The following is a 17573-nucleotide window of genomic DNA, read 5'->3' as shown; positions in this document are numbered from 1 at the left end:
TTTTAAAAAGAATGATGAAAGTGGACATTTAAGTAGTTGCATTATTTTATGCTCATTTTGTACAAAATTATCTGCATTAACTGGTTAGGCTACCACAATGAGAAGTCATTCAGAGAAAAAATCTTCCTCATAAAACTCATAAAAAGCACTCCAGACCACACCAGATAAAGAGTAAATAAGCAAACCATAAATTACACAAAAGTCTGTATGTATATATGAAGAGTTCAGATGCAAAAGCCTCTAAATGCCATTTGAAATTTTCTTCTTTAACGATGATTTTTATCAAGCTTGTATATTTAAGTTCAGTGATTTCACTTAAATGGCAATGATAATTACCTATTAATTGTTATTTAAGTGAAATTACTGAACTTAAATATACAAGTTTGATAAAAATCATCATTAAAGAAGAAAATTTCAAATGGCATTTAGAGGCTTTTGCATCTGAACTCTTCATATACTGTATATAATTTTATTTGTTTCATTTGTCATGTTTGTTATATAATTTTTAATTAGAGTTTGAATTAATTTAATTTGAATTTTACTGGGAATTCATTTAACGTTTCATTTCCAATTTAAGTGGTCCCTGATGTGAATAAAATTTAACAAATATTTTTACATTTGATTTGACTTTTCACTGTGAGTCAAAAATCTGTCTATGGTCAAAATACCGCAATGTGAGCATGTGGAACTTTCGACACACTGCATTATCCGGGGAAGTTCATAGTCGTTGCACACCACTGTCAGGAACCATCAGGAACTGCGCAGGATTTGAAAGATGGCGGATGTTCCTAGTGATGCGCCAGAGCGTAAGTCTAATAAATGTGTATATCATTAACTCTAAGGACATTGAATCCACACTTTTTTTAACTGCCATCTGTTTACAGTTTACTTTAAATGACCCTTTCGCCAACTATACACATATCCAACTACACGTTTCGCTGTGCCTCTCTATTTGTCTTAAACTGACATCTGTCATTTTAGTCTGGTAACGTTAACGTTAGAACAACTGCCCGTGTCATCTGCTTAGACGTTTATCTACTGTTTAGTTTAACATCCATAAATATAATTAAAGTTGCAACATTCTATTAAATTAAGTGTGAACTTCTGAACTTGTGTCTGAGTCCATCTGTCTTTATGTTTTTTTTTACTAATAATCTCAGTTTAAATAAATAAAATGTAGGCATATTATGTACATGATTCACACTTTATGCCTGCTTACTTTTTTTAAAGTCTGTTGTCATTCTGTCTAGACTGTCCGGGCACAAACAGTGAACAGGCTGGTAAATCTTCATCATGTCAGGGATGCCCAAACCAGAATATATGTGCGTCCGGTGCCGCTAAAGCACCTGATCCAGGTATACACTGATTCATGTAAATATATAAATATTGCTCTTTTACTGCTGTATGTAAACAGTTCCATTCTAAATGTTCAAAATATTATCAGAAAAAAAGAAAGAAAGATCAAATTGCATGTAATATGACACTTTAAGATGTTATTTTCTTAGATTTGTTATTGGATGATGATTGATGAACAACATCAGTGTTCTTTTAATTATAATAGCTTGTTAACTCCGTCTAAATTTGCTGTGTATGATATTGTTTTTTTTGTCATTGCAGCCATAGAGGAAATCAGACAAAAAATGACCTCTGTGAAGCACAAAATTCTAATTTTGTCTGGCAAAGGAGGTGTTGGGAAGAGCACATTCAGCGCACATCTGTCTCATGCATTAGCTAGTGATGACTCCAAAGAGGTAAGTTCCCTCATTTGTGCCTGGCTTCATTAGTTTTAGAGGTGTCAGATATTTTTTTAAAGATTTCATGCAATTATTTGTGAATTGTGTTTTTTCTTATTGTTTTAGGGTCGCATACAGCTTTAATATTCTTTTTTAGGAGGATTTTTATTTTATTTTTAAGATAAACAATGTTAAGCCACAAATACAAATATGATTTAATGAGGCTTGACTTGTCAAAACTTGATAATATTGTCTTCTATCAGATGAGTTTGCTGACCTTCTTTTCATGTGTTGTTGTAAAGGAGGAAAATAATCCCATATAATGCCTGACACCACTCTGAATTGTTTTCTATATATATATATATATTTACACACACTCTCATATGTATTTGTAGAAATATGTATACATATGTATGTATTTATGCTATTATTTTTAAAAGTGCAAGTAGACCTTACTCAATGACTTGAAAGGATTTAAGTTATATTTAATCGCACTATTATACAGAATTATTTTACTTAATTTTAATACAGCAAAAAATGTCAATTTCTTGTTTGTTTGTCTTTTTACTTTTTCAAAACAAATTAATTTGAACTTTACAGATTTTTTTAAAGGTGCTGTATGTAATTGTAATGGAGTAAAAGGACTAAAGCATAAACATACCATAATATGTTTGCAAATATTTAGGCAACATGCTAAGTTCACATACTTGCCAAAAAATAATGCCATGAAATCTAAAATCCCAATTCCTATTTTTGTTTTGAACTGTGTGATCCCACCCACAGCAAATTTGGCGGGAAACTTAGCGCATTGCAGCCATGGAAGTCAGCAAAAAAAACTAGGTCAGCGATCGCAGATGGAAGCTTTGGCATCCATCTAAAAAGCTCTATGACCACCTGAAAAATTAAAATGCAGATAAATCGACTGATCAACTTTCAGTTTGTGTGCTCGTTCCTGTTGCTTGTCCTCAATCTGGCGGTGCATGTGATCGTTGAGTCTGAGGGGTAGGGAAGCGACTCTCTCCGATATTTTGAATTTGAACACATGCAGTACACATTTCAGCCACTAGCTGAGTGTCGATATTACTTACTGCATCTTTGAAGTACTATTTTCATGGTAGAAAAAAACTGTTGAATCCATAGAACAGGCTCTACTGTTTGAAAGTTAATCAATAACATCGCATGCTGCTTTTCAAAAAAAGCACACGCCTAAAACGTCTGTAATATAGACCTAAACAACGAACGATTGAGTGAGACGTTTCAAATATAGCTAGGCCTAGGCAGGCTAGCCTTAACAGCTTTTTTCAGAGGCCAGACGCGTCGGATGATGGTGAATCAGGAACATCTCATTATATACTGTAGATCAGTGGTTCTAATCCGCACACTCGTAGGCTATAGTTTTTTTTTATCTCATCAAAATTTAATAGCCTACGGTCATCAGTGGTTACAGTATATATCAAGCAGAGACACGTCTGTGTGCATTTTATTTTGTGATTTCACTGGATTGATTTTCGGATGGATTGAATCGCGCGTCCGAGTGAAATTGCGCAAGTCGCGTAGCTCACCTTCAATTCAATTCAAATGTATTTGTATAGCTCTTTTCACAATACATATTGTTTCAAAGCAGCTTTACAGAAAGTGCATTACAGAAAAGTACATGGAAAAATACATTTAGTTAATCATGTAATAGTTTAGGGCATAACATATCGCCGGCGTCGAGTCAAGTCAAATATATTTATGTAGCGCTTTTCACAATACAGATTGTATCAAAGCTGCTTCACAGTATCACTCAAAACAACTTAACAGTGTTTGTTTATTACTGGAAAAAAGACATTAAAGTTTGGTAGAGCTAATCAATGGTATGATGGGTCATTTAATTTGAATATCCCCAACTGAGCAAGCCAAAGGCAACAGTGGCAACGAACCGAAAAACTCCATCAAGTGACCTGATGGTGTCCTAAAACTCCATCAAATGACCCAATGGAGGGGAAAAAAACCTTTGGAGAACCCAGGCTCAGAGTTGTCTCTTCACAGGCGTTTAGTCGTCTCGAACGCCATTTTTCTCGGGACGCTAGTCTCTGCTATAACAGCAGAAAAGCAAATGGGAAATAATTAACATAGCTGATGTTCATAATGATTTCCATTACACGAGCGTAGAAAAACTTGATGTTAAAAACCACAATCTCTCCCCAACCCAACCATACGTGCCAACCCATTTGACTAAGGCTGTCGAGCCCCACTGGTGCTGTTGCGGTCCATGCAACTGATAGCAGCGAACACGAGCGTTCAGCTTGATTTCAGTAACAAAAGATTTTAGTGCTAGATCTCTTATTTAATAGCAAACTAAATGAATGATCTGCTAGTTAACTGGAGATGTTTTATCTATTTGTATGAGGTACATCCGTGCCTTAATGTTTCAAAAAGTGAATGTGTCTGAAACCATAATAAAAAACATTTGGTGTTGTTTGACGCCCATCTATTTGAAAGTTAGGCTAATAATAACATGTTGCATTCTATACGGCCTGATTATGTCTTTTTTTTTTAAGTTACATAGCCTGCCTCCAGTTTTCCTCAACTTGACTATTTAAGAGGCGATATTTGACTGGCATATCATGAAAATGTCTGTAAAACGAAACCTCTTCTGGTCACTTTGACCGGCACCATTGTCTTCTAGTAGAAACTCTGCCAAAAAAAAAAAAAAATGGGGTTGGATGTCTTTGTTGCCCTTGACTTAGTCAACTACTGTAGATTTTAGTAGAAATATGATCGCTAAATATTATCCACAGCCTTTGTTTTGTCCAATATATGTCTTTGTGATACCAGTGAATGTGTGTGTGTGTGTGTGTGTGTGTTATCAATACTTAATTAGGGCTTCCACTTTTCGAATAAAACTATATTTTTTTCACTCATCAAAATATGAAGTGCCACAACTAATTTAAACTCATACCATTTCATTCTAGCTTATTATTCAATTTATTATTTACAGATTTCCTTGCAGCACTATAAACATTAAGTCACATTTCCAAACTCGTTCAGAAACATTTGTGAAATCCTATCAGACGTTTTAAGTGCAGTGCCTTTAGCAAAACATTATTGTATTAATCAGAATAGGAAAACCAACCAACCGCTGAGGGATAACATAACTCTGATGGTTTTGAACTTGGATGAATCACTATGAGAGTGCAGTGAACAGGAAAAGCTTCTGTTTGTATCACAGCATCCGAGCCAAGCACTTCACAATAATGTTTCTCTGTCTGAGACTGGTGGCTATTTTTAGTGCATTGTAGGGCTCTGCGGCAGAAAGAGCTATGTTTACCGGGTTCATTGAGAACAGCACGGCTCTGCCTGGGACTCTTTCTGAGCCAGTGCACTAGGGAGAGCTGTATTGATCTCGTCTCAACAAACTGCGGCCACAATAGTGCTGTCAGCGTGTGCAGACTGAGTCCGCTGTTTACCCTTTGGCAGCTCCTAATGAAATCATCTGCAATCCCTCAAACAATTTAAATCTCACAGTTTGGGGACATTCACAATGTGGAGCGATCCAATGTAGCCGAAATCTAAAAAGCCGAGAGGAATATAGTCGCTCTCTGCTTCCAGTATTCAGAAGTGCTTTTAAAAGGTCTCACTTTGAAATAATGGGTCATGTTTTTGTTTTGTTTTTCTTTTATATCCCACTCTCCATTGTTAGATTGCTGTTTGTGCAAGTGCATTTTTCTCTATATTGATTTTTTTCTTCAGAGACTGTTACTATTTCTCAAGCACATGGTATATGTAGTCATGGGACGCTGTAGACTGCAAAAAATATTCGAGGTGATGTCTTTTTTTGTGATCATCTGAGGTGAGTGTAGGACTATGGTCACCCTGGCTGATGCTGTTGACAGTGGAAACCCTATGTGTGTGTGTGTATGATTTCCAAATAGCACCTTCCACTCAGGCCTGTGTGCTGATAGCTCCCACTTATCTGTTGTGTCAAGTCCCCTTGTCAATTCCAGAAGGGCTGAAAGCTTGAGTGGGATTCCTGTTGTATGCCTTGTGTTCACACTTCCTGAGAACTGAAAGAATCAGGAAAGCGTTGAGAGGCCCTCCTAGTGCAACCCTCAGCAGATAAGAGACATTTTACACCACATGCTTGATATCAGTCGTAAGGAGGAGTTTATTTCACATGGGAAAAATGGATGGGGAATAGGAGAAGAAACCTTGCATCTGGTGTTAATTTATGATTAAGTCTTTAAAACTTTATTGGCATTTACTTTATTTTTCTGTTTATATACAGTTGTAATCGAAATTATTCAACCCCCATTGCAAATCAGATTTATTGGCAAATTTTACAGACTTTCAGCTGTTTTTAATGAACAAATCAAACAAAAGTAATTGAAATAGCTCAACACAACAGATGTTTCAAGTGGTTTCCTCAAATTCAACTGAAAATGCAACTTTGCAGTCTCAAAATTATGCAACCTCTTCATGGCAAGCATTTTTAGAACACCTTTTGCTGCAAATGAGACGTACAACCAGACACCAGCTTTTGGCAGCGTTTCCGAGGAATCTTAGCACATCCTTTATGAACAATGGCCTCCAGTTCAGTAATATTCTTTGTTTGCTGCAACTGCCTTCTTGAACTCCGTAGAAAATCTCTGGAGGGATTTGATGCAGTGTGTGTTCACTCACGAGAACGAGCACCGATTCTCACAAAACCTGTCTGCGAGCAAAAATCAGGTTTAAAATCGTTCAGTGCGAACTCGGCATTAGACAACACCTGTTTTGAAGATTTGTGCTGTTGTGAGGGATTCTATTCAGGGGGTTGAATACTTTTGAGACTGCAGAAGTCATTAAAAGTTGAATTTTCAGTTGAATTTGGGGAAACCACTTGTTGTGTTGCGCTATTTCAATTACTTTTGTTTGATTTATTCATTGCAAACAGCTGGAAGTCTGTACATTTTGCCAGTAAACCTGATTTGCAATGGTTTGAAAATGTTCGATTATATACAGGTATACATGTGACACTGAAGACTTACTTACTGACTTTAGGACATATTAAAATACCAACCTTTTCAACAATAGTGTGTGTATATTACGTAATAATTATATTAAAAAAATGAGATAAATAAACTGTCCCAGTTTAAGCACATCCATCCGTCTACTCGTATTATTTTGCTTTGTTATTTTGGTTTGCAACAGTAAACGCTAAAGGTCATACTTTTAAACATTGTATACTGACATCATGATTTTAAAGAATGCATGGTGTTCTTTTAATAGGGTAGATTATCATAGTAAAGATATTGTTTACCCAAAGAGTCATTTCGTGCTAATAAGCATATGTATTGAATTTACTCAATTTACATTTTAATAGGTTGAGTGCTTCAGGCTTTTGACAGAAGGTGCATGCGACTTGGATAAGCAGTGTAATTTACAGGTGTGGTGTTCACTCACAGTAACTGGAGCAGTGCAATGAAGAAGGATGAGGTCATCGTTCGAGCATAATGAAAAGCTGTTAATGAGGAAGATTGTGTGTTACTGGTGATAACTGGATGAACCTGCTGTACAGTTGTTATTAGAACAAGTTTATAAATTTGCAACATCCTACATTTTATTTTATACTTTATGCTGAAACTCAATGAAATTGTGATGAGACATATTTTGATGTTAAATCACTGTGGTAGAATAAGTTTGTATCAAAAAGCAAAGGCTGAATTTCCTTATGGAGTGACTCTGTCTCATAGTTTTGATTACAGGGGAATACTCCGCTCAACCGAAACTGGGAAGAGACTTGTGTTTGACAAGAATGTCTTGTTCTTTTTAAGTGCTGTAGGCTGTTGAAAACACAATTTTTTCGTTCCAAAAGTCGAAACCACTTTTTTTGTTTTAAATCTCAGCCTGTTTTCATTTTCTTAGACATTTCTATGAATTTATCTTTCTGTTTGTCTGTAGACATACAGTGACTTATTTTTATAACTTGTCTCTAGACGTGTGAATTAAGAATTTCCCTTTGGATGAACTCTCTCCTCCTCCTCCTCCTCCTCCTCTTTAACAGAAGATAAATACCCTTTATGAGAGAGCTGTGTCTATGTAAAACATCTTTTTCTATATCCTAAGCTGCTTTCTAAGGGAATGCTTAGCTGTCTGCAGAATCCTGATGAATATAACAGCTACTTGTTTTTATGGTTGAGAATAATTGCCTGCAGCTGGACAGTTTAAAGTCCCAGTTCTTTAACAGTAAGATCAGTTAACAGATTTGATCAGTTATTGGATGATCCGTTATTGTGGTGTGACCAGTCGCTGAGAGGTCTTTGATTATGACTCAGGAATCTCCCCTTTTAAGCTTTGAAGCAACAACCTTTGGGTTACCAGTGTGCTCAGCCACACTACATACAGTATTATTGTGTTTAATGTTGTAGCACTGTACTCAAATTGAAATAAAAAGACCATTTTATAAAGATCATAATATTCACCTTCCATTAGTCTGGTTTCTATCCACAATATTTTAATAATTTTGCTAAATTTGCTTAATTGGGGTATATAATTTGCTACATTTTAGCTCTCAGGTTTTTTTCTTCTTCTTTTTTCTTCTTCTTCTTCTGAAATGTTTCATATTATAATTTTGTCATGCATTAAACTTGTAACTTCAATGGAAACATAGCAAACGTCTGTTTGCTTCTCAATAAGCATATAGGCTACAATAGCCAAATCTACATCTGGTCCTAAACAGGCCTTTTCTGGATGTTCCATATTCCCTCAAGAGGTCCGTGGGATTCTAGCATTTTTGTCAGGTTAAGACGTACCCTCCCCACCTCGCTCAACATATATTTGATGAGCCCTAAGGGTTTTTAGACATTGATTTAGGAAGGCCAACTAAGACACAGGAGAGCATGTACATTTTTGTTTTTAGCCCAAGAAAAAGGGAAGGACTGGAAAAGAAGAGTGGTTGCCAAAAGTAAAGTATTGAGAATCCGGAAAGGATGTGGTGTGACTTCCCCCGTAGCTCTGCGGGACGATCCCTGACTTTTGCCACTATGGTCTTAGCCTCTCTACAACCCTGCTTACTGTGCGGCCATTTCCTGAGAGAGAGAGAGAGAGAGAGCAAAATAGAGAGAGAGGGGACCTGCTCGGCTCCTGTGGGACTATTAAGTGGGTTTCTGTGCTCCTTTTTTGCTGCTTTCACTCTTTAGTTTGTTTTCAGTAAATTTCCTTCAGGAAGCAGAGGAATAGGGAGGGAGAAATAAACATCATCTGAGTGTGACCATAACAAGAGTGTGTTTAAAAGAGTGCTGCTTAATTCAGCCGTCGACAAATAACATTTAACACAAGCCGGGGGCAAGACGGCCATATACGTTTATTAGACTATATATAAACAAGCGCTTTGAGAACTCGTAATCATATCATTGTTGATAGTTCCGTTAGGTGCGAGTCATGTCTTTGTTGCAGGAAAAGCCAGGACTCGCTTCCATAGTTCCAAAAAGTCAAATCATCAGCACATCTGGAATTTTCCTCAGTTCCTATCATGTCCACGGTTTAGTCACACACACAAACACTAACTCATGGCTGGAGATTTGCTCTGGTGTGATCATCTAAACATATGCTGTAGTTGGCATGCTGCAGCCCTCGGGGGTCTATTTGTAAGAGATGAAGAAGAGTTTTGATTATCTCCTTTTTACAAAAGCCAGGAATATCATCCCCCTCTCAGTCTTCTTTTTCCTGTGCCGAATGCCATCTGCAGCTTTTTCTGTGAGGCCCCGCTGAGATGTTACTTTCTAGAGCAATTAAAAACCCTTGTTCTGCCTGTTTCTTAAATACATGCGTAATAATATTTCTATACTGAAATATCTCATTATAATTATTATGACTATGATGAATTATTTTTTATTAGGCTATTTTTGGTGCTCTATGCACAACGCGTGGTGGGAGTGGCGGCGCTGATCTCACCCGTTCTGTAGTTTTGGCAGTATTTGTTGAAGTGTTCTGGTTGTTATCACACTCTAATGTTCATTAAACAGTTACATTTATTTTTAAAGCACATATAAATGCAACACATGTTATTCAAAACTGCTGTACATAATCAGGAACACCAACAAATAAAACAAAAATGAATCCACACTACATGAATCAATGATACAAATTAAGACCCTAGACACTTTTAAATGAGATGCCAATGGGAGAGTTTTTCAGAAACTTGGGCATCTGTTCTTATCTCACAACTCTGCTCCACATCTGGCCTAGAGTTCAAATATAACCATCAGGTCTGGTATACACTCAACTCTACACCAAATCAAGGCTGTACACTCAGACATGAGATAACCACAGACCCAAAGATTTCGTTCATACCACAAAGGCCATGGAAAGGTTATGTTTCCTGGTCACATCAGGGTAGTGTAGCCTTCAGAGATGAATTTAAAAGCTTAAACGTGTTTTGGACGTTGTTGAGGTCTGTGTGTTGGGACTGAAGTGATGATCTTATGTAATGACTTATGAGTCAGTGCTGGTCAGACTGTGTATGTGCATGTTGCTGACTCACTAAGCTGTGCCACACTGACATCTTGTGTTAACATCATTGTACTGAACTGCAGTGGTGCAGTTTCCATGTTGTTCAAACCTCTTTGCTTTGTTTTGTTTATTAAAGCACATAATATGAGCACATAATATTCTTTTTAATAGAATAATTATTCAGGTTAGTTATCAAAAATCTGGTTAAATGTTTACATAATCCATATCTATAATAAACAACCTTATGCCAATTGTCTTTCTTTTTTTTTTCCTGTTCCAGATAGCACTCCTTGATGTGGACATTTGTGGGCCATCTATACCAAGAATAATGGGCTTAGAGGGGGAGCAGGTATGTCACTGCAGAGACAGATTCATTATGCATCATACGTGTCTCAGAATGCTGAGGTGTCTGAATGTTTTATAATCCCATTCTGTTTTTGTTTTTTCTGCAGGTTCATCAGAGTGGCTCCGGCTGGTCTCCAGTGGTGAGATTTATTTATTTATTTTTTAATCTACTCTTTTGATTTGGATTCTGATGCCCCTTCTTTGGTTCAAACTGGGTTTTGTGTCATTATTACATGCCGATATATTCTCTGCCTAGTATGTTGAGGACAACTTGGCTGTCATGTCCATCGGCTTTCTGCTCAGTAGTCCAGATGATGCTGTTATCTGGAGAGGCCCCAAAAAGAATGGTTTGTAGTTCACTTTATCCCTTTTATATATTTTATTTAGTGGTTTAACTTTCCTTCCTCATGCAGTCTTCATTTAGCTTTGAGATGTATTGGAAGCCAAAGATGGCAAAAGTGTGACAGTATGTGCTAACTGACATTAAATCAATTATTTGCATCTGTTCACTTGCACTATACCCCTGATAGTGCAGCACAGGATTAATCAACCGCTGCAGTGAGTGCTGCACTAGCCCTCAACACCATTTGACCTAATTGTATTCTACCCAGAATGCTCTATTCCAAAGTGCACTGCTAGGGGAATTCAAGCACCACCCTGCTCTAGAAAAAAAAACAGGGTAATTATGAAGGTATTAAAAAGTCTGAGTGAAAGAATCACATCTTGGTGTTGCAAACATTGCAAAATTTTGGAAAGTGATTTGAAATGCAAGTCTAATCATGTCCTTGGCATAAAAGATGACTGGTATGGTGGATGTGGTGGTGTATTTTCTTGTGGGCAGCAGTCATATGATTGTATCTTAGTGGTGCATTTTTGGTTTCATAGAGCTGTTGTTTCCACCTGGTTAATCTGCAGGTTTCATTTCAGTAAACCGTTTAGCTGCTGCTTCTTGGCGTACTTGTAAATGGAATTAAATAAATAAAAGGGTAAAAGAACTGATCAAATGTCAGTGTTAGCTTCCTGCCACATTACAACTTTATATAAAGCAGAAGTATTGCTTCAATTTAAAAAAAAAAAAACGGTTCTGCTCCGACAGATATGACTTTTAGCAGAACTTGGCCAAAACACAACAGAAATCATGATGCATTGTATGATATTCATCTTTCTTTCTGCCTTAGAAATATTATTGCTTAAATGGGTAACACTTTATCTTGATGGTCCACTTTAGACTTTCTACTAACTATTAACCTTGCAACTACATGTCTGCCAGTCATTAGAGCAAAGGTCTTCAATCCTGCTCCTGGAGGGCCACTGTGCTGTAGAGTTTAGTTCCAACCCTAATCAAACACACCTGAATCAGCTCATCAAGGATCCTCTTCAGGATCTTGAATGCATAGATATCCATAATAGACCATTTCACAAGATGTAAACACTGGTCCAGAAGCACTTCCTGTTTCAGTTTTTTAACACTACATAAAAGCTGGGATAAAATACAACCAACAGAACATTTAAAACTGAGGCCCCGTCCACACTACTGCGTTTTCGTTTAAAAAAACGGAGAATTAAAACGAATACGATCTCCGTCCACACCAGCGTTTTATCTGCGTATTAGAAACGGTCTCCGTCCACATTAAAACGACTGAAAACGCGGATCACGTGACCATTCACCAACACTGGGCATGCGCGTGCCGGTGTAAACAGTGAATGACGAATCAGGGAAGGATACGTCGTGACTGATAACACCCAATCATAGAGCCAAGCATCAGCCTCTGCGTCAGCGTTTCTGAAGTTCTCCGTTTTGTCTCGTCCACACTAAAACGCCCTCTGGAGATTCAAAACGTAAAACGCAGCTGCAGCGTTTCTAAACTTCTCCGTTTTAGGTCTTCGTTTTTCCCGTTTTAGTGTGGACGGGAGGTGCAAACGTAGCAAAAGGTCTCCGTTTTTAAACGAAAACGCAGTAGTGTGGACGGGGCCTGAATCTTTAAGATGTTTTCTTTACATGTGAAATAAAGAAGACAGTTACAAACTGAAACAGGAAGTGTTTCTGGACCAGTGTTGTTTACATCTTGTGAAATGGTCTATAAGGGCTAGATGTCTAATGGCGGAGTCTCTATCATCATCACCGTCAGCCATCTTGTCACAGGGAAGCTGATGTGAGATAAGTGATAAGCACGAACACAAATACTCTTATCTTGTTGAAATCTTGACGGATTTACAGTTTTATTTTATTATAAACGGATTTATTTTGGTTTCTTACAAACTTTGTTATGTGGCTAATTCTGGATGATTCTTTATTTATACACTTAATGTAAGTATGCAGTGTCATAACTACATCTCTGGCATTTATAACAAACCAAACCCTTTGAAAATCAGTAGAAAATTGAGCAAATTATGGTTATTTAAAAAGTACATGCACCATTAAAACACAGTGTTACGAGTGAGCGAGCTGCCTGTGACAAGATGGCCGCCAGGCGCAGGTTGGAACTAAACACTGCAGGACAGTGGCCCTCCAGGAGCCAGGAGCTGGATTGAAGACCTCTGCAATAGAGTGTTATTAGACTAGTTTAGTAGGGAGGGAGTCTAAAGTGGACCATACGAGGAACAGAAAAACTGACATCCTGTTTCGTGATGACATGCTCAGAAAAGCTCTGTTTATCTGAAGCACTAAGTTAAGTTTAGACCAGATGAGTTTCACTTCCTTGTGCTGTGTATTATAACCACTGTCTGATATCTTCTGAATGTCTCATCCGTGGTGAGGATTCACAGATGTGTCGAATATGTCATCTCCTTTATGTTTACTGTTGATGATACAGTAATGAACAAGATGTTGAGTTGCCCCATTGATGCACATATGTGAGCTGAATGACTCTTGATTGGTGTTGAATCATGTACACAGAAATATGCAATAGCCGTTTTCGATCATGTTTATCAGATGTCGAGCCGGCTGTTGTTTTTGCGTTTTAGGAAGTGACTTTGTATGATTTAGGCAAAATTGTTTTGTTTTTTATTTGTTATATAATGCAAATGGTTATATGATAGTTTATATATATAGTTATGACACCGACATTTACCTGTTACAAAACCAAATTGTATGTATGTGTGATTATTTAGCACAGGTGGGTAAATTGGCAGGACAGTGACTATTATGCAACTAAAATGATTTTGTCTAGTACATTTTTGTACGGTATCATTCCAAACATGGATTTTTTTTATTTTACTCTGTGTTATCTGTGTATTTACTCTGTGCTAAGCACTCTGTTATCTCTGTACTTTCTGTTTACTAAAGAATTGTGAGAAAGGCTTATTGTTAATAACGCTGATAACCTTATCTGGCTGAAATGGGTTTTAGAAAATCAGGATTATACTCCAAATCTCTGGACTGCATCTAAGATGGACACAAATGCGTAGAAAAATATAATTTCGCAACAAAAGTGTAAAATCTTGTCAGTCGATATGTGATTTCTCCAGATATAAATTTGTTAATGTTAATAGGGTTAATGTGCCACTGTTTCCTGCATGCAACATCGAACACAAGTTCACAACCCAAGCTGTGATGTCCGAGTCACAAACAAATGATTCTTGTGAACGGAAACTTTTTAAGGATATATTGATGCAACAATCTCACTGACACATCTAACTAATTATAGCTGTTGTTGTTTAACATTTGAGGTTCAGTTATATGGTTGAATCAGCTTTAAGGGAAACTTTGAGTGACATGTTGGACCATAAATGACACTATCAACCAATATTTTACTTTTTTCTAAACAGGCAGTGATATTTATATGGGACTAACTAAACTAGAACACTAGGGGGGAAAAAATGCAAGATACTATTCACTCAAACTGAAGTGCTTGATTGACCATATTTGTCAAGTTCTGTTGTAGTAAAAAAAAGAGAATAAAAAGATAGCATCAATAGCATCAAAATTCCTTGTTTATGTGTGGGTTTTTTTTTTTTTTTTTGAGGAAGTAAATCACTATCTGTGTACTGTCTAGCTGAAGGATAACAGTTTATGTAGAAAATTGTGGCATCTGAGATACAAACATAAGCAAACGTATTAGATTAGGCTTTATTGTGGTGCACATCAAGCATCAAAACACTACAAGTGTGCAAAAAGAAGGATTTTGGCTGCCAAGCTGTTTGCTTATCTGAGATTGCATTTCACATAAGACAGGGGGAGTAGTTACCTAATGGTTAGAGACCCAGACTGATAACCTGAAGGTTGTGGGTTTGATTTTCAGTACCGGTAGGAAATGACTGAGGTGCTCTTGAGAAAGGCACCGAATCCCCAATCGCTCCCCAGGTGCTGCATCAAAAATGGCTTCCCACTGCTAGTTCACTACTCAATGTGTTTACTAACTTAGATGGGTTAAATGCAGAGGACAAATTCTGAGTATGGGTTACCATATTTGGCATTCACATTTTCAAAGAGAGAAAAAAGATCAAACTAAAGAGGCTAATCAGTGCAGTTGTTTGCAAATTGATACATTTTCTATGGTGCATTGTCTCATTTTCGGTATCTTGCTGTTGTTTAGGGATGATAAAACAGTTCCTGAGGGATGTAGACTGGGGAGAAGTTGACTATCTGATCGTAGACACGCCCCCAGGAACATCTGATGAGCATTTGTCCATTGTGCAGTATCTCAGCGGCGCTGGCATAGATGGGGCGGTCATCATCACCACCCCGCAGGTGAACAGCAACAATTCATGTTTCAGGAAGTAGCTTTTGCACAGTGGGATCTAGTTTGCATTAAAAAAATATTAAAATCATTTTGCATAAAATAAAAAAAAAACAAGAAGTGCAAAATAATCTAGTTTGATTTTAATCATGAGTTCAGATGTATTGAAGTATGGGAAACAACATGTTTTCACACTTAACTGAAAGTTGTTTAAAAAAAAAAAATGTTGATTTCCTGCACATGACCAGTGAAGTGAACTCAATGGTGTGAACAATGTATAAAAAAGTTATTTATATCTTCAGACAAGTTGTGCTTCTTATTTGCGCTCATGTGTAACAGAGCCCCCAACAAATAGTTCTCCCTACTGAGCATTTACTAGGCAGTTAATTAATAACATCAAAAATCATTCAGGTTTAGAGAGGCTTTCACTGCAGCTGTGTGAAAGGACACGTACATACACTTACACTTCTGTTTTGTTTTTTGTTTTTTTGCAATTCCAGTGGTACATTATACATTAATGTTTGCTTTGTAGCTGTTAGGGTCACCATTGTTGTGACGCATGAGAAGAAAAGTATCAGCCAACATAAACAAATTTTCTGTATTTTTAATTCATTCAAGCAATTAAACTTGTTCAATGATCCCTGTTAAGATGTTACTGCATGTTTCGGCCACTGTATAATGTTTTTTTATCGTTCCCTTCTCAAATAGGAAGTGTCTTTGCAGGACGTGAGAAAAGAGATCAGATTCTGTAAAAAGGTCAACTTGCCCATCATAGGTGTGATTGAAAACATGAGTGGCTTTGTTTGTCCTAAATGCAAGGTACAGTATACAAGTATAAATGCAGTATCTTATGGCAAAATACAGCACACATCACCCTTAATGTTTTCTGTATGTTAACAGTTTTGCTTGAGCTTGTGTGATGAAGCTTGATATTTTCTTCTTTTTGTTTTATATTTATTGACATAATTTACTCACCATCATATCATACCAAACTGTGTGACTTCCTTGCGTGGAAGGGAGAAAAAGTCAGTCTTCTATCTTCCTCTACCTCTGGGTAGACTAGACAGCAGTTTAATTTCAGAGCGGGTAGTTGCAGTGATTTAAATAAAGCAGATCAATAAAAAAAGATTACATTAAAATAATAAAAAGCATCCAATAAAGTTAACAAAAAGAAAAACGTAGTATTTAATGTACTTATGTGATAATACTCGTAACAGGGTTTTTAACAATATCAATGTTACATTACTACATCAACATAATATATCAGTGTAGCACCACAGGTTTTCATATAATCAATACATTTGAACCTATTCTTCACAATTTTTTTTTTTTTTTTTAGATTGAGATTTCAACTGTAACACAAGATATTAGTTCTCTCCATTGTGTAGCTATACTATATATAATATAAATATAATATAATAATATAATATAAAAGCTATATTAATTGTATGTAGTCACTGATCTACAGTATATAATGACATTCTATATAAATCAGTGTATGTAGTACATACAGTATATTCCCAATAGGTTTATAAGCTTTGCACACACCCACAACTTATGTGATAATGTGACAACCTTTACTTTAAATCCCGGCAATGCAACATTCTGAATAGGAATCACTTATGTAATCATCTTATGTAATCTCTCCAGTATGTAATCTTAAAAGTACAATATGTAAAAAGATTGTATCAAAAAACTCTTGCACAGTGTTATACATTTCTTTAAATTGTGTACTTGCATTATCCTAAATTTTTCCAAGAGTTTGTAAATTTAGAGAAATGCCACTTGACAGTGACGCCACTCTGGTATGTACTTTATCAGAGAGATGAGCCAATGTTCATAAAACGAATCATAAAACGAATCAATGTTATATATCTAAACATGATGAAATGTTTGAATATGATGTTGATCTAGCTTACTTCTAGCCTCATACAACCAACCTCATACAACCAACAAACTAACACATAGAATAACATTGTTACTTTCAACACACTCAAATGCAGTTTAGTATGACAGCGAAACGTTCGACCAAGTGAACTTTGTTTACCTCACAAGTTTAATTCGTCTAATAAACTGACCTGTGTGAGTAATCCAGCATTTGCGGGTAGTTCGGAAGAATTAAATGTCTTTATTTCTTTATATTCGTGGGACTCGTGTGTGGCGCTGATACCTGTCTCTCATTAGCAATCGCGACTTGATTCACACCACTGTCAAGAAAAAAATATAACAATACTGACAAAAAACATGTATTCACTCATCCAAAAACATTATATCCCCTTAAACATTATTAACGTTAGATCCATCTGCATGACGACAACAACTTCCATGACTCCATGTTAGC

General features: G+C 36.6%; 1 protein-coding gene across 1 annotated transcript in view; it reads left to right on the top strand.

Annotated features, from left to right (window-relative positions):
- The first annotated feature begins 683 nt into the window (after positions 1–683).
- Positions 684–17573, top strand: part of nubp1 (nucleotide binding protein 1 (MinD homolog, E. coli)) — a 29131-nt gene continuing 12241 nt past the window's right edge. The window contains exons 1-8 of the mRNA XM_039686811.2: positions 684–806; positions 1251–1355; positions 1618–1751; positions 10489–10557; positions 10661–10693; positions 10810–10900; positions 15089–15243; positions 15941–16051. Of these exons, the coding sequence (XP_039542745.2) occupies positions 776–806; positions 1251–1355; positions 1618–1751; positions 10489–10557; positions 10661–10693; positions 10810–10900; positions 15089–15243; positions 15941–16051 (729 nt within the window). The 5' untranslated portion in view covers positions 684–775. The remainder of the gene's footprint in view (positions 807–1250; positions 1356–1617; positions 1752–10488; positions 10558–10660; positions 10694–10809; positions 10901–15088; positions 15244–15940; positions 16052–17573) is intronic.

The sequence above is a fragment of the Pimephales promelas genome, chromosome 3 (genome assembly GCF_988280905.1).
Source record: "Pimephales promelas chromosome 3, fPimPro1.hap1.1, whole genome shotgun sequence".
NCBI classification, from domain to species: domain Eukaryota; kingdom Metazoa; phylum Chordata; class Actinopteri; order Cypriniformes; family Leuciscidae; genus Pimephales; species Pimephales promelas.
The sequence above is the reverse complement of the archived record's forward strand: the minus strand, read 5'-3'. Positions and strand labels throughout refer to the sequence as shown.